The sequence below is a fragment of the Prionailurus viverrinus genome, chromosome D2 (assembly GCF_022837055.1).
Source record: "Prionailurus viverrinus isolate Anna chromosome D2, UM_Priviv_1.0, whole genome shotgun sequence".
Lineage (NCBI taxonomy): Eukaryota > Metazoa > Chordata > Mammalia > Carnivora > Felidae > Prionailurus > Prionailurus viverrinus.
This window is the reverse complement of record NC_062571.1, coordinates 19,641,199-19,667,210: the sequence shown is the minus strand read 5'-3', so window position 1 is coordinate 19,667,210 and position 26,012 is coordinate 19,641,199. Positions and strand designations below refer to the sequence as shown.

The following is a 26,012-nucleotide window of genomic DNA, read 5'->3' as shown; positions in this document are numbered from 1 at the left end:
CCTAGGTTCCGTGGACTTTCTCACTTCAAAGAAACAACAGGAATCATTTCGATTTCAAGTACTTCCTGGAAGGTTAATAGTGACATCCCTAACTCAGGCTCTGACAATTGTGTCCATTTTTTCAAGTGATTTCTTGGAGGGCTGCTTCACACCTCGCAGGGGAAATATCTGGCTGGTACAATGTGGACTTTTCTCCTACCGAGAATCTCAGAGGATGTGCTGTCCCCTCCACCTCCAGCACATCAGTGCTAGAAGGGTCCATCTGGCACCGAGACCAAGGGCAGCAGACTCACACCTGAACAGGACAAGACTTTTCCCACCTGCAAATGTAAACTCGAACTTTTACAGGTTTCAAGAGAAAACTATGTATGAGACCCAACTCGTTTTCCACACCAGTACTAGCAACCGTTTGCTAGCAGGTAAGGCAGGATCCACACTGTCCCTTCAAGGCCACCTCAAATCTTGCTCCCCTCTCTCTAGGTATCCTAAGCCTGGCACGAATTTCCCAGATGCAATCTACTGTGGACGCAGTATTAAACATCAGACTCAAATCTCAGTCCTGGGAGGGGAAACCAGGCAGTGTCTCACCGGGGCGCCCATTCACAAACGAAACAATGGCAGAACAAAAGTTGTGTGATTTGTACACAGTCTCTGCCTCTCCAGCCAAGTGTGCCCCATGGCCCCGAGCTGCAAAGAGGCCACCATACTGCATGCACGACTTCAGCTGCCTGCAGTTCGGACCAGGGGAAACTGTCACACGAAAGGACAGGGTCTCTGGGGAGGGCCGGTGAGGCTAAATCTCCCAGAAGGTGAAGGTGAAAGAGGGCTTTGCCTGTTGTTCTAGACTCACCAGGAAAACTCGGCAAGGCCACACCATTCCTGGTCCTTCTGGAAGCCAGCTTCATCAGAGGGCAGGGTGAGCACCTGTGCCCGATTCCTCACATCCTGCCTGGCAGCCATGCCCACGGTCCATATGCTCCTGCTCCCCAGCTCCTGAGTTCTCTATAAAACCACAGACAACACAGGAAACTGAGCTGGATTTTTTTTTTTATTTTTAAAAAAAAAATTTTTTTTTCAACATTTATTTTTTGGGACGGAGAGAGACAGAGCATGAACGGGGGAGGGGCAGAGAGAGGGAGACACAGAATCGGAAGCAGGTTCCAGGCTCTGAGCCATCAGCCCAGAGTCCAACGCGGGGCTCGAACTCACAGACCGCGAGATCGTGACCTGGCTGAACTCGGACGCTTAACCGACTGCACCACCCAGGCGCCCCTGAGCTGGATTTTTTAAATGTTATTCATTTATATTGATTGATTGATTGATTGATTGACTGATTGATTTATAGGTAATCTCTACACCTAACGTGGGGCTCAATCTCACGACCCTGTGACCCCGAGATGAAGAGTCACATGCTGTTCCAACAGAGCCAGCCAGGCGCCCTCTTGACTTTACCTTATAAACAACAAAATATCCTCCCAAAAAAAATTTCTATCCTGACGTGATCTCCGCACACCCAAAGGGAGAATCCCCACCCCATCCTTGCCCAGGGACTCACCGCTGTGGTCCGAGGGGAAGGAACACCATGGTGACAAGGCACAGACTTTTCTTTTTTGTTTTAATTTTCTGTTTTTTTTTTTTAATAATTTACCTCCAAATTGGTTAGCATATAGTGCAGCAATGATTTCAGGAGTAGATTCTTTAGTGCCCCTTACCCATTTAGCCCATCCCCCCTCTCACAACCCCTCCAGTAACCCTCAGTTTGTTCTTCATATTTATGAGTCTCTTCTGTTTTGTCCCTTTCCCTGTTTTTATATTATTTTTGTTTCCCTTCCCATATGTTATCCCTTCTGTCTCTTAAAGTCCTCATATGAGTGAAGTCATATGATTTTTGTCTTTCTCTGAGTGACTAATTTCACTTAGCATAATATACTCCAGTTCCACTCATGTAACTGCAAATGGTGAGATTTCATTCATTTTGATAAGGCACAGGCCTTTCTTCCTGGCGGAAGGTGAGAAGCTATTCACAGGTCTCTCTCTGAAACCCAGCGATCCACTGAGGAAATCCCAGGCATCTGGAAGGATCCGTGTGTAACACGATGAAGAGTAAAAACATCAGGAGGACGTCTGCCGCCAGGGCAAGTCGTCAGGCGTGCAGACCTTTTCAGGACTCCAGGACATCCTCCCACACTTCACACGGCTTTGTGAAGAAATCCGAAGGAGGGAAGGAGGAAGTGCATTTGACTAACCAAATAGCTCAACCGGTTTTCAGACACATTGAGAAAATACAGAAAATGACAAGTTTCCAAAGATTTATAGCTGCATAAAGTTTTCTCTTCGTGCCAACAGAAATCATTACTGCAACCTGCCAGCATACATCTTCTCATGGCCTCCTGTGTTTATTCCTTGTAAATGAGGACTTTGCTACAAGTGAAAAAAATCTATTACTGTGAGTTAAACACATACTCACACACGCAAACACACACATCCACACACACACACCCAACCCACCCCACCCCACCCCCACACACCACCTGCGTGACTAACCAGATTAAGCATCCAACTTTCGACTCAGGTCATGATCTCGAGGTTTGTGGTTTGAGCCCTGCGTCCACCTCTGGGCTGTAAGCTGGGAGCCTGAAGCCTGCTTCTGATTCTGTGTCTCCCTCTCTCTCTGCTCCTTCCCTTCTCACATCCTATCTCCCTCTCTCAAAAAAAAATAGACATGAAAAAATATATAAATAACCCAAGGAAACCTCTCTGAAGGGACCGTGATGCACCTGAGAGACAAGCACAGCACAGGGACTGCTGTCTGGATTAGAGCAGGGTGACTCGGGGAGCAAGGGAGAAGCCAGCTGCACTTCTCATGAACGGTCACTGCGACTGCAGAGAGACCAAGACACCAATTCATCCACCCACCGACTCCCCACCCACTCCTACAAATGATACACCAACCTCGACAGGCACTGCATTGTTACGAATTACAGAGTAGAGAAATCAAGTCCTCTCTTCCCCTAGAAACCAGCCAGTGCCAAGCACGCACCGCTTACATCTGTGAGCAACTCTGTCACACTCAAGAACCACAGGTTCCCCGAGCATCCCATCTACACATCCATTTGGTCAAGCATGTCACCGAGGATGGCCCAGGCTCAAGGGGAGGCCTTAGACTCCACCTCTCAAAGGGAGTTGGAGACAAGCAACTACCTCTCATCGTGACTTTGATGTCATCATAGGCCACGTTTTAGCAGGTCTAAGATGTCACCACTTGTAGGAAGCATCCTGATGTCACACGAATCAAAATGTGAAAGCAAGGTCAAGATGGAATCGTGACGTGTAGGACTTGCACGGTGATTTGTGATGGGAGATGTGTCTCCGCTGCCGGTGCAGCTCAAAGTTTGAACCCGGGCTACCTTCCGTTCCAAAGTGAGGGCCAGGGAGCAGTCGTTCCAGGCTGAGACCATCTATTGCACGGAGGGGATCCTTAAACAGCTACTAACGTTTTCTACTCTAGAAACTTCTGCTCAAATGCCAAAGGAAGATGTACAGTAAACCCTCATGAATCCATCACCCATCTTCCACCAGTATCAACCCACATGGTCACTTAATCATTGATGCATACCCTGACCTAACCCAGGGCGTCGAATTCCCAGAGGGTGGCTGAATTCACCTGTAAATCCCGGGGCATAAGGTGGCACCGTGAGCCCTTTGTGTTCTCCTCCTTGCAATCCACGTGGCTGAGTGATACATATTGCTTTATTACCTAGATGCCACTGGGTAAATCTGAAGTGGATGTGCCAGGGCTTACACTGAGTACACATGAGTTAGCAGGTAAGTAACGGGACAAAACGATTAGAATACTATCGCATGGGGAAGGGAGGGGAGTAAGAACCAGGGTGGGGGCAATTCAGCCGCAGTTTTCCTTGAAATAATGAGTGTGGTGGCACTTTGAGCAAAACATGAAAAACAGGGGCACCTCGGTGGCTCACTTGGCTGAGTGTTCAACTTCGACTCAGGTCATGATCTCACGATTCATGAGTTGAAGCCCTAGGTCGGGCTGTTTGGTGACAGCTCAGAGCATGGAGCCTTTTTCGGATTCTGTGTCTCCCTGACTCTCTTCCCCTCCCCCCAGTTGCACTCTGTGTGTGTCTCTCTCTCCCTCTCAAAAATAAACAACCATTAAAAAATTTAAAAGAAACAAAAACCAGGCTCACTCAGCTGCCACAGTGAAGGGTGTATACAACTCTTGATACCTGGGTCGTGGGTCTGTGCAGAAGTTACTTAACATCTTTAAAAATAAACCGAAATTAGGGGTACCTGGGCGGCCCAGTCAATTAAGCACCTGACTCTTGATTTCAGCTCAGATCATGATCTCTCTGTTGGTGAAAAAGTTCCCACATCAGGTTTGTGCTGACATTGGAGGGCCTGCTTGGGACTCTCTCTCCCTCTCTCGGACCCTCCTCCCCTCTCCCTCTCTCTCAACAGATACCATTTTTAAAGTTTAAAAATTAACATAAATAAAAAAGAAAATAAGATGTTGGAGACTAAGACAATCTTAGCCCTCTATTTTTGCCATGTGACAATGCCTTACTCACTGCTTTAATTATGAGTGAAAAATTTTTTTATTTTTGTAACTTTATTTTTATAACTTTATTTTGAGACAGAGTACATGCGTGAGTGGGGGAGGGGAGAGAGAATCCCAAGCAAGGTCTGTGCTGCCAGCCCAGGGCTCGACGCGGGCCTCAAACCCACAAACCATGAGATCGTGACCTGAGCCGAGGTCAAGAGTCAGACGCTCAACCAACTGAGCCACCCAGGCTACCCTAATTAAAAAATTTTAAATTAACTGACATTATTATTCTCCTGAAAATGTTTACAAATAGCTTTTACTTAATTTTCCGAGAGCATCCTGGCCTGAAATCCACAGCCATGGCCACGGAGGCTAGGCTATGGGCCTCCCCTCAGCACCAGTGGAGAAAGGTTCTGTTCTCCTCCTCTAAGGAGGGCTGGCTGGACGCACTAAAAGGAATCCAAGCAAGTGGGACGGCAGCCACCATTTGCGCAGGAGAGGCTGACCTACCCTCTAACTGCTGGATGTGCTCTGGTGTGTGTGCCCCGAAACCCTGTGGGCGGCCCCCATGCCCATGGCTCACAGCGGACGGAGGCCTTGGAGGCGGCACAGTGGGACACAGGCCTCCCTGCACCTGGCCTTCACCACAGCCCAGCCTGGCTGGCATCCTGGCTTCCAGGCCTGATGCTGCTTCCTCTCATGTGTGGGCAGGATGGTTTCCTCTTGCATTGCTGTCTCCCCTGCAGGTCGTAGTGCCTTTCCAGACTGGTTCCTGTCTCAGGGGTCCCTGAAAGTGCCTTCTACCAAAGCAGAGAACACTCAACCTCACCAGGCACACATACGCTCGTGGCTAGGAGAGGCCCAGCACACTCGAGTGAGAACATCAACCGGCAGTAATCCTGATGCACGCCAGAGGTCCTCTTGACTATTTTCCATCTTCCACTTTCTGCCTGGACACTCTAGGGCCTGTCGTGTGACCCGAGAGTCCTCTTCCCCGTGGGAGGGTTGGGCCCGTCCTCCCCACCCTGATGCCTCAGGGGTAGGACCGGGCAGAGCAGGCCTTCTCCAGAAACAGGTGGACTGGGGAGGTGGTCCCATCTATGTCCAAATCTCTGGAACCTGTGCATGTGACTTTATTTGGAAAAGCAGTCTTTGTAAGTGCAGCTACGTGGAGGACCTGGAGACCACCCTGGACTCCCTGGGGAGGGGGCTGGGCAGTACACGGATGAATGTTCTTAAAAGAGGAGTCAGGTAAGATACACCGAGAAGGGACAGGGCACGGGGGCCAGCAAGCACCGAAGCCGGGCAGGATGGAGCCTCCCTGCTCCCGCTGAAATCTGCCCAGGCACCGGGTGGTGTGGACACAGCGCTGGCCTCAAGTCAGGACTGGGAAAGGTGCCGCAGCAAGACAAGGAGGAGAATCAGCAGAATCCACGCCACTTCTTCCCACCGAGGACTCAAGCGACAGGGGGGTAGGAGAAAGCAGAACATCAGAGATGTTGAGAAACACCATCAAGTGAAGCCACATCATCAGGAAGGAGGCAACAACCCCTCTTGGGCATGTGCCTGCTGCCCCTCTGCAGGGGCCATGGGGACAGACCCCTCCCGGTACCGAGGAGCACCCACCTGGGAGGTGGCAGGACTCGGCCAGCAAAAGGCGAGGAGGAAAGTGTGAAGTCACAATTACATTCAGAACACTCGACGTGACACACAAGAAAGGACCTTAAGGGCAGCAGTGAGGAGGGTAGAGCGTGTAGCGGTAGGAGAGTCAAGGGTCTTTGGTGGGACCTGGCGGGTCTGTGGAAACGCCTGCAAGCCCCGGAACATTCAGTATGGGGAGAGCACAGCCAAGGATGGCTAACGCGTGTTCTCAGAGAGGCCACACCCCTCGGACATCTGCTCGGTGCTTGGTCTGTTTCTCAACTGACATTTCTTTTTTAAGCATAATTGGATTCACCAAATCAAGTTTTAATAAACCATGTGCAACCTAATGTACCCGTGGGGAATTGGTCTGTTTCCAGGAACTCTCAGATGCCGAAGGCTTGCCCAGCTTTGGTGGGGAAAAAACAGAATCTTAGATGTAAAACGCAGGGAAGCACTTTGTTGTTCCAAACCTCACACTTAACACTAAGGACTAGGAAGTGCAGAAACTAAAGATCAGCCAGCAAAGGTTCTGAACAGGAAGACACAGAATGACCTAACTATGCCCTGACAGAAAGGAGAAGGGAAGTCTTACTCCACAGAAAGAAACTATGTATCCTTCACAGTAGTAAACGATCGGCCCTGGCGGGAGAGACAGTACAGGAAGAGGAAATCCCAGCGATTGTCAGCTGTGCCCTCCACACAAGGCCCACGGGTCAGGGCGTCCATCCCTTGACCCAATGGCCATAAGCTCTCTGTGGCGGGGAGGGAAGGAACCATCCCAGAGTCGCCTGAGCTATGAGGGATCTTGTGCCAGAGCCTCCTGAGGTGCCCTCGTGAGGGCTGCTTCGGAATCTGTGTCTTCTCCTGTCTCTGCCCCTCCCATGCTCATGCTCTGTCTCTCTGTCTCTCAATAATAAATAAACATAAAAAACTTAAGGAAAATCTACAAATGGAGAATGAGGTCCACTCTTGAAACTTGTTCAAAAAAGAAATGTAAAAAGTGATTTCCGTAAGAACAGTAAGACCTTTATTAGAGTTGCACTACATTATTTCCAGGGTCTCGCGCCTTCCTCCTGGGTGCACACCCAGCACCCTGCCCCGCGGTGGGAGCCCAGTGCTACCTGATTGGTCTTCTGAGTGTTGTGGTGCCAGGGAGTTCAGGGTGGGTGTGGGGCAGGGGTGGGGGGAGGACGTGCCCGGGTCCCCCCCGCCCAGGCTTGCCATGGCCTCAGCTCCCAGGTTCTGCAGGTCACTCCAGGCAAGCTGCCCAGGCCCCCAGGACTAGGCTCTGATAGAGACCACGCACTGAGGACACCCACGATGCCTAGCTGTAGTAGGTGGAAGAGCACACTAATATTCAAGCAGATAAGCAGAAGTTAGGAGTCATCTTAGACCATTGAAGCCTGAGAGGGCCACAGCCTTGTTACATAGGAAGTCGGCCATTCTCCACCATTGTTCACATTCCAGTCAAAGAGCCTCCCGTGGCGCCGTCGCCGAGGGGCTGGGGCAGGTCAGCATGTCACGGACCGATGACCAGCTGCATCTTCTTTGGCTGCATAGAGGACAGAGAGGAAGTGACCCAGAAGTCTGCAGGGAGAGTCTCTGCTGACCCAGCAGCTAAGTCACAAATGTCCTTTGGTCTACATTGTTTTCTCCAAGAAGGTGCCTTCCTAACGTTTTGTCATCATCCAGAAATCCAGACTGATTGGAAATTAAAAAACAAAAGTGTATACTAAAGTTACCAGCCCTTTAAAATGACTTCGCTCTGCAATTGTGTTTACAGGTATTTACCCACATTCCTGACAGCCATCGGGCCCCCTGCCCAGAAGGCAGCCCCAGGGGGTAACGGGAGACAGGGCCACACTTGTGCCAGGACCCTGACTGGGCACATGTCAGCAGAGTCCTGGGCTGCCTGGGCGTGCTCCACGGTCTATGTGAAATCACCCCCCTGCCATAGAAGATACTACCTTTTCGTTTTCCAAATAGTCTTTAAGCTGCAGACAGTGCCACACGCTGGGACAGTCCCACAGCACCCTTGCCCTTGCCCTGTTCTCCTCACAAGCATGTGTTCGTTCTTATGGCAATGACGACAGTCTTAAGTGGTGGTGTGGGAGGAAATCAGTCCTGGTTTTTAGAAGGAGAATGCAACGTTTTGTGTCTTTTCAAATAAATAACTGAAACATTCCCCCGAGCACAGGGCCCTGGATTGCAGTGAGATATCCACTACCCCCAAAACACAATTTACAGGCTCTATTCCCAGGCTGCAGCCAGCGTGTTATGATGTCAAAAATATTTCTGAAGACTATCAGTGTCAAATAGCAAAAATGAAAGAAACCAAACTCCTCATCTCTGTGAAGCTATTGGTTCCTCAATAGCTAATTGGTTTATTTATTTATTTTTTATACTTTTTTTTTTCATTTTTGAAAGAGACAGAAACAGCAAGAGTGGAGCAGGGGCAGAGAGTTCGGGGGAGAGAGAATCCTAAGCAAACTCCCCACTGTCAGCAGTGAGCCCAATGCAAGGCTCAAATTCACCAAGTGTGAGAACATGACCTGTGCTGAAACCAAGACTCAGATGCTTCACTGACTGAGCCACCCAGTCGCCCCTGTTTTTAGAGTTTGAGAGAGAGAGAGAGAGAACGAGTGTGTATGAGGAGAAAGGGGCAGAGAGAAAGGAGGAAGAGGACCCAAAGCAGGCTCCACGCAGAAAGCAGCCAACCCACACTATTTGTTACCTGTGAACTTACAAAAATACCCATTTCGGGGAGCAGTGGGGTGGGACAACCAGAAGGCACTACCACGAATCTTACTGTTTTCATTACAGAAAGTATAAGGATGTGAAAGAAAACACATCAGCAACATCTAAGGGACAGAATTTTTCCAGCATGGTTGCAGGAGCAAAAGGTCTACTTTCAGTATCAAACTGCATACAGCAAGGTGGCAACAATCCAAGTTATTGTAAAACACTTTTATATACTTCAAACATAGGGACATTCAAATCAGACCACTGTTGAACAGTCCCTACAAATTTCCATTCCCAGAGAACCAAAAGCCAGAGGGTTCCTACGAATTGTGAGCAGTAACAGAAATAATAACATTTCACCTGAAGTACAACTCAGTGTGCCAGTCATGATCATTATTATGAGTTCTGAGAAGGAGACTACATTGAGGCAGATGGAAAGAAACCAACGGACAAGTCCGGGGGCTGAAGCGGAACGGCCTCTACGGGAAGGGGCTCTGTGGGCCCAGTGTGTACGTGAGGCACCCTACTCCAGACCTCGCAGGCTCTGAGGCACAGAAGAGTGGCCACACGCCTTGCCTGCTGTCCGGTGTATCACAGAGCCCACTGACTTCTGCCCTGGCTCAAGGCCCCGTCCCGTCGTCCCACCATCTCCAATGTACCCCCGTGGCCCACCTCCTGCTCCACCCCGCTAGCCTGCAAACCACCTCTTCTGTTGAAAAGTACCTACTTTTTTTAATCAGTTGTGGGATCACTGGGATATGGTTTCAACCTGCCTCCTTCACCCACTTAACTCTGCTCTGGGACACAGTCAACCCACGTGCGACATGCTCTGCAGTGGAAAGTCCCAGAGAGTTATGCCTGCACCACTCCTCTGTGCCCCCATCCCGGGCATCACAGCGCCTCAGCTGCTTGGTAGCACGCGAAACCCACTGCTGTTACTCGTTGTCAGAATCAAGACCAGTTGAAAGATGTAGTGATCAGACTGCAAAGGTCAGAGTCTATTGAAGAGAAACTCAAACACTACAGGGGAAAGAAACACAGGGGCAGCCTAGTGAGGATGCCAGAGAGATCACCAGCATGAATGACAGGTTCTGAATGCTGGTGACCAGGTCCTCACAGGGGCTGCAGTTACACATAATGTGATGGAGCTTCTGTGTTGAAAGTATCTCGTGGATATTTAGAAGGAGACACTCCTGAAAGCCATGTGACGGAAGTGCTCCCACTGTTCCCAGGTACAGGTGAGAAAACGGAGGCACAGGAATGCTAATATGGACTTTCCCCAGACCTCCAAACCCATCTGTGCAGGAGCCAGGCTCAGACGAAAGTGCTCTGGGGCCACAACCGCACGTGAGCCACAACATATCCTCCCTGCACAACTTCTCAAGGTGCACTGGGAATCCATGTGAGTCCCTTCAAGATTTCATACGTGCTCTACGTCCACCAGGACCCACAGTTTAAGAAGAGCCTCAGGTTCAGTGTGGAGGACATAATACTGCTTTGCAGCCATAGAGTACATTGAGCAAACAAACAGCTACTGCTTTAAAAACAGGTACAGCTGAAAAGTGCTCAGCAAGGTGACAAGCAACACAATGCTTATTTTTTAAAGTTTTTGGTGTTTTTGGGCTTGTCCGCCCAATTTGTGGAGTCCCAGGGCACGCTGGGAAGGGTTTTCAACCTCCAATTCAGCGGCTGTGGGGAAGCAGAGTGATGAAATGGGAGGTGGGGGGTGTCCACAGCCACGTGAGGTCTCCCGACGGGGGAGGGGTCTGCAGGCAGAGAGACCACGGATCTAGAGGAATGATCCCAGTAAGACCTCCCACACACTGGAAACACGCAAGGACACCAACCTGGTCATACAGGCTCATCGCTAGCATGGCTGGGGTGGACTTTTGTTTTCTGGCGAGCAACCAGCGGATGGATTTTATGATGCCCTTCTTCTTGGGGGCGTAATTCAGTGAGTCCTGGCTATTGCTACTGTTGCAGAGGTTGCTCAAGGGGCCATCCCGAGAGCCTGGGGATCTGGGGGACGCACAGGAGAGCATCTTCCACGCGTGCTCGTCACACGACACACCGCCCCACGTGATTAGAAGCACAATCCCCCAGCTTCTAGGGAGGGCTGCACCCTGGGAGCTGACACTCTCTCCCTCCCAAGTATATCTGGAGTCCAAGCACCTTGGGTTGAGAACGCTCGGCACCCCACCCTGGCCGTGACCCGGAAGCACGGAGGACATGCACACCTGAGCCACCCCAGGACGTGGTGTGAGGAACAGAGAGGCTGCTGGAGCTGCCTGGTGGGGGTGGGGGGAAGAGAGCATGGCTCCTGACAGCCCCACAGGGCACAGTGCGACCCAGGGGAGGATCCCTAGGGAACATGTCACCCAGGATCCACCGGGAGGAAAAGGGAGGTCTCAGGATGGCTGGTGTGTACGATCTGAGCAAACGAGGCTGCCCTACAGCCACCAGCATCACAAGACTGTGGTCTTTCCCACCTGCCTTTTGCTCTGCTGGCCACACCCAGGGCACCCAGGCAGGTATCCCAAGAACGCCATGCACGTAAACTCGGTTCATTGGCCTCTCTTTGGAATGGCTGTTCCGACCCTTTCTCCCCCATGTAGAGATCAAAGGTTTCTCAGAGCTGAAAACCAGCGCACAGGCATGTCGCCTACGATGCCTGTGCCCCTTACTTTGTGGCGTCCCTGATGTCCTCGTGGCTGGCCTTGTGCAGTGCCCCTTGCTGCAGCCTGTCCAAGCTCAGGGACCTCTGGGAAGAAGGAGCTGACGGTACACATCGTGTCCTTGCCGTGCTATCTTGTGACTCTTCCTCCAAAGGCAGCAACTGTGGGGTGGAGAGGAGAGTGACATGAGTTCACTGTGCACCCAGACAGAGGAGCACACAGCCCTGAAATCACAGCCAGCAACTCATTTGAAAAAGCTATGAGCTGTGTTTTGGGCAGCGTCCGAAACGACTTCCTAGGATCGGCCTAACGCCATGCGAAAGGGTGGATTTGCGTCCGGGCAGTGGGCCCACTGAGACCCCCAGCCCATCTGCACCGAGGGGTGTACCCTCCCCAGGACCTCCCACCACCAGGAGCCCGGCCACAGAAGGTAGAGGCGGAGACCCAAACCATGTCACCATACACCACGGCCAGCTGAGAAGGAAGGTGTTTGTTTCCTGACGCCATTCAGGGCAAACCCTGGTGAGCACGGAGCCCTCCCATGCACGATTGTCCAAAGCTCTTTGTTTGGGGGAAGTGGAGCGAGCTTGTGGCCTAATCCACTGTCACCTCTGGTGGCGATGCAAGGCTGGAATCTACGGGGACGTGTGTAAAGTGACAAGGCACCCAACCCCCTGACCCCACACTCGGGTCTGACTTCTGCTTCTCGGGGACATTTCGGTTGATGTTACAAACTGATGGACTCATCTGCAGCTTACAGACAGCCTGCTCGACACAGTGGAGACACAGCGTCCCTTGGCTGCCGTCACGACAAATGAACCCCTTCAGACTCCATTTTTCCTTGTGTGACAGGCTGTGGGTCTGCGGCTATGTGGCTGTGGGCCCTGGAAAGGACCGTGGGGCCATGGACCCGCCAGCGTTACGACCCTTGACAGGTCCTGGTGGTGAGGCAGGGCCGGATCTCACGAGACACACGTGTAGGACTGGTGACACAGGCACAGCCAACTGGGTTTGTACCAGGGCCTCCGAAGCTGCATGGGGCTCGGGACACCCATGGCGGTCAGCACCAAGTGGAGCTGAGCTCAGGGAAGACACAAGCTTAACCAACAGCTCCAAAACACCTGCCTCCTCTCCTGATTTCCTGACAATCATCAGACAACAAAAGGCTACCTTAACAGGCTACAAATTATCCACATAAAACCAAACAGGGTCAGACTGGCTCAACACAAGTAGGTTTCATACCCAGGTGGAAGCAAGGATATGGAGAAAACAAACCCAAAAGGGAACAGGACAGGGAGCCACACTAGCGACCAGGCTATGAGGTGAGCAGAGACGGAGGGTTCCGGGAGCACACCCTCCCCTGTGTCACAGCGCAGTCCACACACAGGCCCCCGCCCAGCACTGGGTCCTGCCAGACTTGTGCCTATGGGCCATTTCAGTCTCAACCAAAACGGGAGACTCCCGCCAGGCTGGGAAGTGCAACGCCCGTGCTGGCCCTGTCTGCATGGACCTGACACCCACTGCCCGTACACCTAGACTTCATCCCCCAAAACCTCCAAAGAGCCCTCCAAGTAGCCATCAGTGAGCTGCGGGAGCAGGCCGTCCTGCCTGGGTGTTCATCACACGACCCTCTGTTCCTTGAGAAAGTCTTGCTACCGAAGAAAAGGCAGCACGAGCCAGCAGAATGCAGGGCGTGCTCTGTGCCCCGGCGCCGATGTGAGCTCCTGATCTCTGAGGACCGTGCACCGAGGGGCAGGGTGTGGACACCCCCAGGGCCATGAGCCTTTCGCTGTCCTCCCTTACCAGGAGACCAAAGCAGGAAAAAAAGACGGTGATGAATACACCCCGGTCACAAAACAACCAGGGACCGAACTGGCACTTGAACGCAAGAATTCAACTGAACGGACACACCGTCTGTGCAGTGGAGGGGCTCCCCCAGCTGCCGCCCAGCTCTGTATCAGAGGCACGGCCCTGTCAGCGCATGGCTGGGAAGGTCTGGGATGGGGGTCCGGTCCAGGGAGCAAGGCATCCCAGTTATGAGGCGGACTCTCTGGTCGAGGGTTCCGTCCCGTGGCACGGCGCTTCCCCATGAGAATGGGCACACCCACATCATTGTCCTCTGGACACAGGAGGTGGCCTGTCCCAGCAAGGGCACTGTAAATGGGAGAAGGGCGCCCGAGCAAAGGTGGGGTACGTGGCAGAGTGGTGTCGTGGCCAGTGTTTGCCCTGCAAAGTGTCCTCATGCACAGGACCCAGGCTCTCAGGCTCTGGTTGCACATCTGGAAATGGGCTAACCACACAAGCTGTGGCTCGCGGGGATGTCTGTGAGGGCCAGGTCACAGGATCCTAAACCACTGCACACACCAGGTGGCGAACCCTAAGAGCTCTCTGAATGCTGCTGGCTACGGCTGTCAAAAGTGGTGATCTCAAAATCGAAACTCTATGCCTCTGCTTCAGTAATTTCTCTTCCTAGAAACTTCTATGTCTCATGGAACTAAGTACGCAGCGCAGCGAGCAAGACACAAACGCGAAACAACGGTGAGCTCTGGTGGCCGTCGCAGGTACCGTGGAAACCGCACGCCGCGCTCGAGCTCCCAGTGGCTCCTGTACTTCCCCGCACACGCCAGCCGCTCGTCCTTACCCAGCTGTGGTGCTCACTGTGAAGAGACGGGCACTCTCCCCCACACCACACACAAACACAGCTAGGTTGCACTACGAAACACTTTCGCTTTCTCCGATGCTTCCTTACATCACTAGGCTGACAGAGGCATGCAAAGAAAGGAAGAGAAATCAGATTTACTGCACACTTGGAAGCTACAATTTCCAAGACCAAACGAGGCAAACATATTTTAAAGAGAACAACAGGACGGATATAACTGAGAGAAGATTTAGAAACAACCACGCCTGGAAGCAGCACTTTGTTCCACCACACATCTGAATGTAATAGGTTATTCGACATTTACCAGAGACACTACCAATTATCACTCAGGGATGGAAAACTCCATTACAACATACACGACTTATTAAAACATGGCATCTTGTAGAACAGAGACATCTAACAGGTGCCTATTCGAAACTTTCCTGTAACTGTTCTCCTTGTTGAAAACCAAGTTACACTTTTACAGTATCACCCTAGGGGATGCCGAAGTTCCCGCAACACCTTGGATAACACCAAACAAACCCACTCTGTTAATGCCCTGCTGGACGTGAATGTGAAATCTTGACCTAGAATTTGATTGACAGCCTCTCACAAATCACTGTGCTGGTTACAGGAGGGTGTCCTGGGCAGGTACGTGATAAAAACGGGCTCAGGGGCAGGTGCCGGCTTCACGTTGTAGGAGTCCTGAGTTTCAGTGTAGAAGGCAGTACTTGTGCTCAGTAAGCCCGTGAGATTTGGAGTCCTGAACACGAGTGTCGGCACCGCAAAGCGTGCTGTCTGTATCGAGCTTCCGTTCGTCTATGCTCAGTGCCTTATCTCTTTTGAAGAAACACTTCGTTTACAAATTATTATCTGGATCATACCCGTATCCACCTGTACTATACAGTGATACGCTAACGACAATTTATGACTATTGGGGCAAAACCCCACTCTCTAATGACAAATGAAGATACAGGAGAAACAACACGAGCCAGCCACGAGTGACCACAGACGCTCCAGGGCAAAACAGCAAAATGACAAAACACAAACCACAGAACTTTTACCCTGTGTCTCCTTCCAGCTAGCACTGCGTCTCTGCTCCCAACCAGAGTTCAAGTCCTCCAGAAAGCTGCCCCTACTGTGTCTACACAGACTCTGGAACTCTGGCGAGTGGGCTTTAGCGCAAGGGCTCCTGGACCAGACCACCGTGGTCCTCGGCCTCCACCTTGCCTGGCCCCACCCAGCACGACCAGGCCACCGGGCTCCCTTTCCCTGAGCACCTGGCTCACTGAGACCAAGCTCACCGCTTGGTCTCTGCCAGTTCTGTCTCTCTCTCTCCACTGCCACACTGGGCAGTGCCCAGAGAGCCACCCTTGCACTCTGGGGCTATCCACAGGTGCCCATCTAGGGACTTGTCAATCATCTGTCAAACAGAAATAGATAACTAACACACATATCACCTTTTACTTCCCATTCGCTGCTGGTCTCCCCTCACTACACTGTGCACACATAGGGGTGCAGGCCTCTCCTCTGACTTTTTATCTATTTATTGTTTTCTTTGTTTTATTTCAAGTGGGGGAGGAGCAGAGAGAGGGAGAGAGAGACAATCCCAAGCAGGCTCCAGGCGTGGTCAGCACAGAGCCCCATGCGGGGCTGCGGGGCTCCGGGTCTCGATCTCACAAACCCAGAGATCGTGACATGAGCAGAAATCAGCAGTCGGACGCTTGACCAACTGAGCCACCCGGCGCCCCTCATCTGGGTTTTTCAGTCATGCTGCACCCTAGCTCTGGGACGATATCTGCACCAAACTTGTTCCATGACTACAGGTGCTCAAAACTTACACAAATATATAAAAATATACGCAGCTGAAGAGACAAAGGACAAAATACTTAAACTCCAAAGGTGAATTCTTTGTTGTTCAAGGATGAATACACATGTTCATTTAACCTTCATTAGCGTTTCAAACCCTTACTAATTTGCATTGTGCTGTGCTTAACACAAGGTCCTATGTGAATCCACATTGCTACTTTATACAAAGAAAGAACAAAAGCTCTCAAAAGTAAATTCTAAGGCAGCAAAAGAAGAATGGGGGAAGGGGAAAAGAGAAAGCAGCCTATCAGTCCTTTAGTTCCAGAAGAGCCTCACAGACAGAGGAAAAGGCAGGTGACATTGGAGCAGGCAGGTGGGTCCCACGAGAGCCCCCAGAGGATGGAGGTCCTTGCCTTGGAAGGCTCATGTCGCAGACGGGCCACACGGCCTTTCCGGTGGCGCCGCAACACCGCGCTGCTGCTGCTGCTGCTGCTGCTGCTGGCATCCGTGGGGCTGTCCGCCAGACGGAACCTGGAAGCTGGGATGCTGCCGACGTGCGTCCGCCTGAAATATGGAGGAAAACAATCAAAAAAACACGCACACACACACCAAGGTTGTTATCTAAAGAAAAGTGGACTTTGTCAGCCAGGCCAGAACCCGTCCATTGGGAAAATGAGGTCACAGTAAAAGGTCTCCAAGGAAGGCGTCTTTGCCCCTGGCTCCAGTGCAAGCCCGCTAGCCAGGCCCTGTGGAGACAGGGTCTCCTGGGCCCAATAGGTGCAACGCATCCCCACGGCCCAGACGCCCCCGAGGTGGAGCAGCGCCTGCCCCCAGTCAAGCTGTCGTCCTGCGTGTCTGCACCACCTCCTGCCCAACTGACCGGAAAGCACTCCTATATATCCCTCTGGCCTTCACCTGCCATCGGCCCACGTGTGCCAAGGCCCTTGCTGTGATGCCAGGTGACCCCAGGTTTTCCTCCACTAGCCACTATCGGGCGCCCCAGGGGCAGTCGCAGCAGGATCCTCGGGAACCACACCTCGCAGCTCCCGTACACAGGAGGTGGCAATGCGCCCGGTGTTTCCAAGGCAAAAGCGTCTCTGGCCTCTGTGCAGTTAGACTAACAGACAAATATCCCCCTTGGCCACAGAAGTCTCCAGAAAAGTTCCATGGAGCCCCGAGCCCCTAGGGTGGAGTCACTTAATTGGGCTGTCAGCTGCTCCCCTCAGCAAAGGCTCTGGGCACGAAGCTCGGGGCAGCAGCTGTGAAAGAGCACCGGCCAGCGCACGTGCCCGGCCTCAGCCACGGGCTCATCCTCCACAATTGAACCCTGCACGGGAGTCCAGTGGCTCCTTGCTCTCTGGAAAAGAAGAGAGGCTGCCTTCCATTTCACCAATCCTTATGGTCTCGGGAGACAGAACACACCCATCTGATTCACATCAACTAAAGAGGGGGCCCCTGGCGTCACCCCTTGTGGCCTGGAGACAGAGCCACCACGACAGGGCGTCTCCTCTGTGGTGCTTCAAGCTCTTCTCTGCGGCCTTTCAAGAAACGTCATTGACACGTGCTGCCTCAGGGTACTGATAGCTTCTAAGACAGCCAAGTCGGGACTGCCCGCTGGCCACAACCACCTTCCCCTCCTCTGGTCCCCCCATTCCCAGAACAACTGCTCACCTGAGCTCAGGTGGTCTAGCTTCACCGCTGTGGGGCCACGACACATCGCCAATTGGGGAGAGCCACACACGCCACCCCCATGGGACCTGGCATGGTTCATGGCTCCACCGAGGTTCGCGTGTGTCCCCTGACTCTGACACCCTATCTCAGGCTCCCTGGCTCCCGACCCCACCACCCTGCACCCAGTCCTATCCCAGAGCTCTCTCCCATCTGCCCGGCCTGCCTGTGGAAGTGGGTCTGACACCTTTCTTTTCTTCTGCAACCCAGACCATCATCCTGCTAGAGGAGGACACAAACAAAAGATGTGGCTGTGAGGTCGTGCCAGGAGGGCCCAGCTGTCCAGCCTGCCTGCCACCTTCTCAGTCTCGTCCCCACGGCCTCTGGCCGCTCACGGCGACACAGCTCCCAGCAGCCTCTCTTCTGCCACCACACGAGAGAGCACTTTGGGAGACGGCTTCAAACAGACCCTGTTCCTCAGCCAGTCTCCTGCCCGGGGTCTTGTGACCACAAGGCCACCTGTGACCGCGGCCAATGCCTCCGCAACCATGGGAGCACTGCGATCCTCTCTATCCTTCTCCTTGGCCAGCTCCCCTCAGGCGGGTGACGGGCCTGGACATCCCTCTTATGGCAACTGCCCCAGGGTGCCACCCTCCAGGGGCCTGCACAGCCCCTTCCCTTGAGAACTCCAACATGCACTCGAGTGGCCTGCACCGCATCCACTGTTTGCTCCCTTGGCCTCCTCACACATACCCGTCTTCAAGCCCTGGAATGGTGACGCTCAGCACACTGGCGTCTTGCTGGCGAGGATCTCCGTCAGCCAACCAAGAGGCTGCTCTGTGCCTGGATCTTCCTGGGTGCTTCTCTCTCTGGACACACATTCGCTGTGCCACCAGTAGTTCCGTGGACAGGGAGGGCCGCTTGTGACTCTACCTGCACTGACTTCTCTCTCCTACAAGCAGGCTCAACAAGGACAGCCACAGCACACCCTCGACTCTCCCGAGAGCCCCCGTCGGCAGCCGCACAGACCCCAGTGAGGCCTGAGTGGGCCTGCCTTTGGAGCAGGAGCCTCCTTCCTGCACCTAAGGGGGCCCAGTCAGCTACTCGAGGCACTGTCACACCAGAATGACTCTCACATGGTACCCATTTCCTACAAAGAAGCAAGCAAACCTTTTAATACCTCGCTGACAATTACTGTCTGCAGGACGCAGCTCACAAGCCGGTTGACCCACCCCCTCACAGGCGACTCACCAACGTCCCAACAGATTTACAGCGATTACATGTCATTCTCCAGTCTTTTCAAACATATAAGAAACTGCGAGCACTGCGCTAACCCCACCAATGTCAAGGTGACCTTCACAACCATGGCCACGTGTGCACTCCCATGGTGACCCCACTGGCGTTGCGGAAGGGACCATAGCTTCCAGGGATGCTGGGCCGAACCTGGCACGCTGGACCCCTCCTAGCCCCACACCATCACTGCCACACTCGGTGGAGGGAGGCCGCAAAGAAACCCACCCAAACACGAACAGAACTTGCCCTAACTTCCACTCCTCCTCCCATGGCTGCAAGCTCTGTCATGCCTCCCGGTCTCCTGAGATTCCAAACCTAACCTCTGGAATGAGGTTGTACTTCTCCCTCTTGCCAACTACTAAGCTACCGGCTCCCTGAGCTACATCCAGTCACTCTGCCCATTCGGCCAAAGGATTCCTCTGGAAGATACACAGCAGGTGCCAACATAGGTGTTTGTGAGGTGGTTCATGTTAGGCACGGTGAAGGGCAGTGTCCCCCCCAGCCCCGCCCCATCATCAGTTAGCCGGTCCCTGGAAAATGGATCGCGTCAGACTACAACACACTCAGGGTTATTGTGTGTAACTCTGATCCGGTTCGGGTCATACCATAGCACACCCACGGTTCTACTTTCGAACCATGAGCTGGTTCATGTCATACTGGTGACAGAGGGAAGCCGCCCCCAGCCGCATCTCAAACAGATGTGTGAACCGGGAAGTGTCATACCCGTGGTGAAGCGAAGAGCCTCTCATTCTTGCCCACTTTAATACGGCCCTCAGTGCTTCCATGTTTCGTAGAAGGTTTTCCTGCAAAGCAGCAAATGACAACGACACTCACTGCAAGCAAGGTTAACTATTCTTTGCATCAAGAGTCCGTTCAACACAGAGCACAATCTGGTAGTGGCCAGAGGAAAGTAGAGTAGGGGCGGTGGGCAAAAGAGATGATGGTGACTAGGAGGCATCAGCATCCAGATATCAAATAAGGCCGTCTCGGGGATGAAAAGCACAGTACAGGGAATACGGTCTGTGATACCCTAAGGACTCTGTATGGTGACACACGGTGACCACAGTGATGGTGACGAGCAAAGAGTCACGTGTGCAATTGTTGAAACCGTATGCTGTCTACTTGAAACTGATACAACACTGTAGGTTCATTAGAAAACAAGAACAAATGGAAAACACTACTAGCATCAAGTGTGCTGAAATGCTGACCATCATAACCACGATGGGTAAATTCAGCAGTTACAAACCCCAAGACCATTCTCTCCAAGAGTCCTCCAGGAAACACCCAGATCACCAAGTGAACGTCCTAAACCCTACTGAACAGTTAGGTCTCAGGCATAGCAAGGTTACAGAGGAGAAACACCGAGCCACTAGGACTTCTTCCTAATTATGTAGAGAGGAGCAGGACTTTCTGGGCGGTGGGGGAATAGCCCTTCTGTGCAATAGGCACGTGGTCCGTCGTGGACCCTCTGCAGCCCAGCCTCACGTCTGCACACGCAGCACCAGGGAGCAAACCGACGAGGAGCTTCGGTCACACAACTAGCCCGTAGGCAGTGCCGTCCCAGGCCGGAGACACCGCCGCACGTGGCTAACTGAGCGCCCAAAATGGGGCTGGTCCCAACCACAGGGGATGGAACTGTGAGATGCCCCGTGGTTTGCAAGGACTGAATGTGGAAAAACATTTTAGAGTAGCTCCTTCATGTCTACACTATTTACATGATACAATAACATGTTGCCTGCATCAGGCTGCATGAAAACTAACATCACCCGTCTGTCTGACCATTTCAAATGCAGCCTCGAGAACCCTTGGGATGACACCCGTGTCACCTTTTACCTTCCTGCTGGGCAACGCCGCACTCAAAGAAAGGTTTACGCGAACATTTTAGCTTTCGAGCGAACCCCCGAAGGAACTCAGAAATCTGAACCCCATAGGCTGCTCGGCACCAACTCTGCCACATGCGTGCCATTCAGACTTGCGAGCGTGGGGCCGCTCGAAAGCACAGTGTTGGCTCACCTTGGAGGAAGTGTGAGCCCCAGAGGTCACCTGCTCCTCTCCAGTCTCAACCGATCACTGAATGATTGAGAGATGCAAATACCTTCTCATGTTGCGTTTCTTATAACTGTTTTTTCAGATTGCCAACTTCTCCTAACAGAGTCTTCTGAGAAAGGTACACACAGTCCTTTAGTGTTGATTCTTTCAAACGTTCCACATGCTAGAGCATGCCGACGTTTCTCTTTACCATGACGCAGCACCACAGACAAGGCATGGAGCGGATGACCATACCAACGAACTGGGTCACATGACCACAGAGTGAAATGCTGTCTGTGAAACTGCAGTAACAGCCTTTACTCATACTTTGTCCATGTACAATTTCTTCCCGGATCACTGTCTGACTGTAAGTATGACAAGTTCCTAAGTTCACTTGCAGCAGGTACACTGGTTGGTACTAGCTTTTACGGTCTGTGATGCCTCAGTCACTTGGGAAACCTGACCTAAGTTTCGTACATATACTTCCAATCTCACATACAGCTATTCTACCGAAAGGCTGGCCCCAGTGATCAAGGTAGAACCTCATGTGGGGTATAATAACGCATCTCATAATGGGTTTTACCCAAAACAAGTGTGTCGTGGAATTAGCATTGCTCACTGGTGTCTCCAAGTGCCAATCTTAGGGAAGATTCTGGGCTCATCTACAGGGACACAGGTGTCACCAGAACCGGTAGTATCAGGTCCGCATTCAACTGTCCCCACCAGAGCTTCTCTCACAGAGATGCTATGATACTGCTCCCCTCCCGTTACACCTCAAGTGTATCCGTTATGATGGTGTAAGAGTCCAGGCTTCGACTCTTTGCAACCCAGATGAAAAGAGGGAAGGCAGGAGATGGAACAGGAGAAACTCTGTTTTCAGCTGGTTAAATGCCTGACAGAACTGTGCACTCCTACCTGTCGTTCTGCACAAAAGAGGTAGAAATTAGCTCCCCAGACAAGAACCAGGCTGAAGGTTCCAGCACAGGGGTGGCAAACGAGGGCCTGCCGACCACATCCAGCCACCGCCGGGTCCTCTCAACAAAGGGTTATAGGCACCCGGCCCCTCCCCTTAGTTATATACTGCCTATGGCTGTTTCTGTACCCTTCTTTGATTAGCATGAAGCTAGCTTACTCCTTACGTCTCAGTTAGGAAAAGCCTAAAATACTTACTCTCGGGTCGTCCCCAGACCATACTCCTCTTCTAGACAGTGAGACGCACCTTCCCGCACACATACGTCGGGCAGGGTCAGGACACTGGGAACTTAACGTAGGCAGTGGGTAACAGCCTGCAGTTTTTCCGCGTGAAAGAATCATTTCTACTTTCTGCAGTGGCTGTTAGCCTCTGCTCCACGCTGCTCCTCAGGATCACAACGTGAGCGTCTCCTCTGTGAGGACGGGGGCACTCAGCCACTGCCTCTCATGTCCTACCTTATCTTCCGCAGCAGCCATTCTCTCTTTTAGATGATGCTGAAGTCGCTTGTCAGATTCATAAAGGAGCTTGTCAATAGTGCCGGACAGATGTTGATTAGTCTCTTCCTTCAGTTTTTCTCTCTGCCTTACCTAAAAGAGAAGACGCAGACTTCAAGCCAAAGTGCAAACACCGGCTCAGGCGTGCGAATGACCAGCGGTGTGACCCACACGCACGCCATCCTCAGCTGCCCCTTCCCACGGCACTCTTTGGCGTGCTTGTGCGTCACTGCCAGCACCGACCTAGCGGGGCACAGAAACGCAGGAACCTGCTTCCCAGGGGTCATCACTTAGCAGGTCCCTTTGTTTCTGGGAAACAAAACACGCATGGGCCCTCACGAATGTCCTCATTATTAGCTCTCAGATGGGCTCAGGAGGCAGATGTACATGCAGGAAAGAGCATATTCTTAAGGGGATCAGCTGATCTACACACGGGAGGAGGAATATTCCGGGGCGGACACAGAAGCTCGGATCTGGCCTCAGGGGGAAAGAAATGAATCCATTGACAAAACCGAAAGATGAAAAAAATTCCCCTTGGGAAAGATTCAGTGGTGAGAAAGACTTTCACCTGTTTTTCGTGAAATTCACACATCTCCTGAACGTTTTGTAATGGAAACTTGTATTTACCTCAAGTAATTTCCGAACGTAACCGCAAAGTTCACGGGGCTGTGTTTTATAGAACTCTCATCAATCGTATGGTTTAAAAACTTGTTTCTACCGCATATCCTGAATTAACCCAAAACAGAAGCGGCGAGGACAGGCCGGCAGGATTCAGGGGCTCCTGCCGGGCGCAGGGCCGTGGGGTATGGAGTACACATGTGCCCTGCCGTCGGGGGGCCCAGGGAGGAGGAAAAGCCCACAGGACACACCCGCAGGCTAGGCAATGGACAGTCCCTCCAGGCTCGGGCTTCCTCATCTCTAAGCCACACCTGCTGGCACCTCTTTCCTTGGGAGCAGGCAACAGAAAGCACGAACACCACACCTCACATGCAGCAATGGCCATCACTTGGAAAAGTCCCTGTCCACCCCACAAGAAGGGATCAGCACCCAAGTATTTTTCAAGCAAAGCAGCTTAAAAGTGTCCTTGCAATTGTCTCAGTTATAATAGAATCCTTATCTCAACACCTGTCCCTCCAAACTACCATACAGTCCTAAAGGCAATGAAGTGCACTCTAAGTACGTGAGGTCGAATTCTCGGCCCAAGAGGCTAGCGTCTGGTTGTGCTCGCTTGTGTGCATGTGTCATGGCGGGCTGGGGTCGGCCAACCCGAGCCGTCACGCTGGCATCAGAAGCTTCACTCCACGGAAACTCATGTTTTATTCTCTGACCCTGAGGGCCAAGCACACGAGCTTCTGGTGTAAGTTAAGGGTGAGGGTTTTGAGTTTTCTGGTGAAACCCGATGGCCTTGGATGGACGTCCCAAGTTGGGGAGGCTGCTGCCTGCTCTGTCTCCTGGGTGTTTCATGTTGACGTCTGACCAGCTCCCACAGGGAAAAATCTCAGGGGATTCAAGGGATAGGGGCCTCCCTTTCATCAAGGCTCGATTACGCTATTCCTCTTCTTAGGAACATCAACCCTGACCTGTGCCTTTACATCTCAAATACAAATTCAGGATGTGGAGACCAAGGTCAGGCCCATGACCAGATTTCAGGACCTCGGTGTCATGTCCTAAGGAAGGAGACCCCTCCTCTAGGCTGCCCTACCCCAGGCCAGTACCTCCGCTTTGGCCAAGGGACACCCACGACGTCCCACGTCAACCGTGAGTAGCTGCTAATGAGCTGGTGGGCACGGTGGGCTGTGCAGGTGCCTCCAACCCTAGGCGGCACTGCCTACGGGGCCCCAGCGTCCAGAGAACATTGTCCACAGGCTAGGAGTGTTCACTAGCATCCAACTCGCACAAGAGTGCACTGTACCCCTGATGGGATCGAGAAGGGGCCTGGCGTCCACGTGGGGAGAAGTGGGAAACAAGGGACCACTCCCTACCCCCACACCCCCAGCCTGCGCCTCATCCTCAATCACTGCCAGGTGCGCGGCTGCTCCGCCCGGACACGTACCCGCTGCAGTTCTTGGTTCTTTTCCTCCAGCTGGGCCTCCATCTGGCGCAGCCTTTCCTCGATGTTGCCACGCCTCTGCTCGGCCTGTGGGCGACAGCGGGGTCAGAAGAGCTGGCTGCGACACACCACATGCTGTGCCTACGCACGACATGCTGTGAGCGGCCTTCTGCCTGCTCACAGTCCCTACAGGCCTCATGCGTGCCAATGGGAAACAGTGGGCTTCCTTGCTGGTGACCAGGGGTAGGCAACGGTCTCGTCCCCACCCCGGGTCCGGATCCTTGGACGGTGCCTCGTCCCCCGGGAGACACCCCTGTCCACTCAGCACGGACAGGAGGAAGCAGCAAGCGGAAAGAGCAAACAGGCGTGCTGCCTTCCTAAGCTGGGAAGTTACTTCCCATAGTTGAGCTTCCTCAGCAGCAGAGTGTCCAAAGACAAAGGGTTCTGCTACGTGGCTGACCAAGACAGGAGAGAGGACAGTAGAGAAAAGAAACGGAGACTTGACATGCAGATCACGAAGGAGGAGAGGCTCTGTTGGAGCCTGGGCCTGTGGGCGCCCAATGCCGCCTGCCCGACTTGATGGCAGCCTTGAGGGTCAGCATCCCATGACGACCCCACCCCCTTCCCACCGGGACCCTCACTGCACTGGAACCGGTGACACAGAAGCACCGACAGGCTCCCTGCTACAGGTTCCCTCAGCCCCGGGTCCGGAAGGACGGACTGGCTGCCCAGTCATGTGCTCCCTCGTCCTGTGTGCATCACTCGATCCCAGCACAGACTACATCATGTCTGGAAACTACCTCTTCAACTGCTGCCTTCCTCTGTGGGTGGTGAGGGCTGTGAGAACTGGGAGGGCAGGGACTGTGTCTGGCACCTTCCTCAACTCTATTTGTGGAATCTCCGAGTGAATTCCTTAAAGATTTATTTCTTACAGGGGTGTCTGGGTGGCTCAGTCAGTCGGATTCTGACTCTTGGCTTCAGCTCAGGTCATGAACTCAAGGTTTGGGCGTTCGAGCCCTGTGTCAGGCTCTGTACTGATAGCATGGAGCCTACTTGGCATTCTATCTCCTTCTTTCTGCCCCTCCCCTGCTCATGTACGTGCCCATGCTCGCTCTGTCTGTCTCAAATAAATGAACATTTAAGAATTTTTTAAATAAAAACAATTGTGTTTAAAAGAGGATAGCATTTTCTCATTTCTCAGAAAAATTCTATGCTTTCTTTGTTTTTTTTTTCCTTCGGTAAGCTCTACACCCAACGGGGAGCTCAGACTCATGACCCTGAGATCAAGAGTCCCAAGCTCCACTGACTGAGCCGGCCAGGCACCCCTGTCCTTCTCTTGCCCAAGGCTACTATCTTGAGCTTTGAGTCGCTGACTTAAGTCTGAAAAGCAGTGAGTCTTAGATGCAGCCAACGGCAAACAGCACACGTCGGACA

General features: G+C 52.6%; 1 protein-coding gene across 7 annotated transcripts in view; it reads right to left on the bottom strand.

Annotated features, from left to right (window-relative positions):
• Nucleotides 1-7,212: 7,212 nt before the first annotated feature.
• LOC125147469 (liprin-alpha-4-like) overlaps nt 7,213-26,012 on the bottom strand; it is a 43,422-nt gene continuing 24,622 nt past the window's right edge. For 6 of the 7 annotated variants that reach the window (XM_047824455.1, XM_047824458.1, XM_047824456.1 and 3 more), the window contains 7 exons: nt 24,582-24,665; nt 22,490-22,621; nt 19,757-19,836; nt 16,486-16,636; nt 11,635-11,786; nt 10,798-10,969; nt 7,213-7,760 (listed from right to left, as the gene is read on the bottom strand). In XM_047824455.1, coding sequence (XP_047680411.1) covers nt 7,728-7,760; nt 10,798-10,969; nt 11,635-11,786; nt 16,486-16,636; nt 19,757-19,836; nt 22,490-22,621; nt 24,582-24,665 — 804 coding nt within the window. In that variant the 3' untranslated portion in view covers nt 7,213-7,727. The remainder of the gene's footprint in view (nt 7,761-10,797; nt 10,970-11,634; nt 11,787-16,485; nt 16,637-19,756; nt 19,837-22,489; nt 22,622-24,581; nt 24,666-26,012) is intronic. The other variant, XM_047824459.1, reaches the window with a different exon arrangement.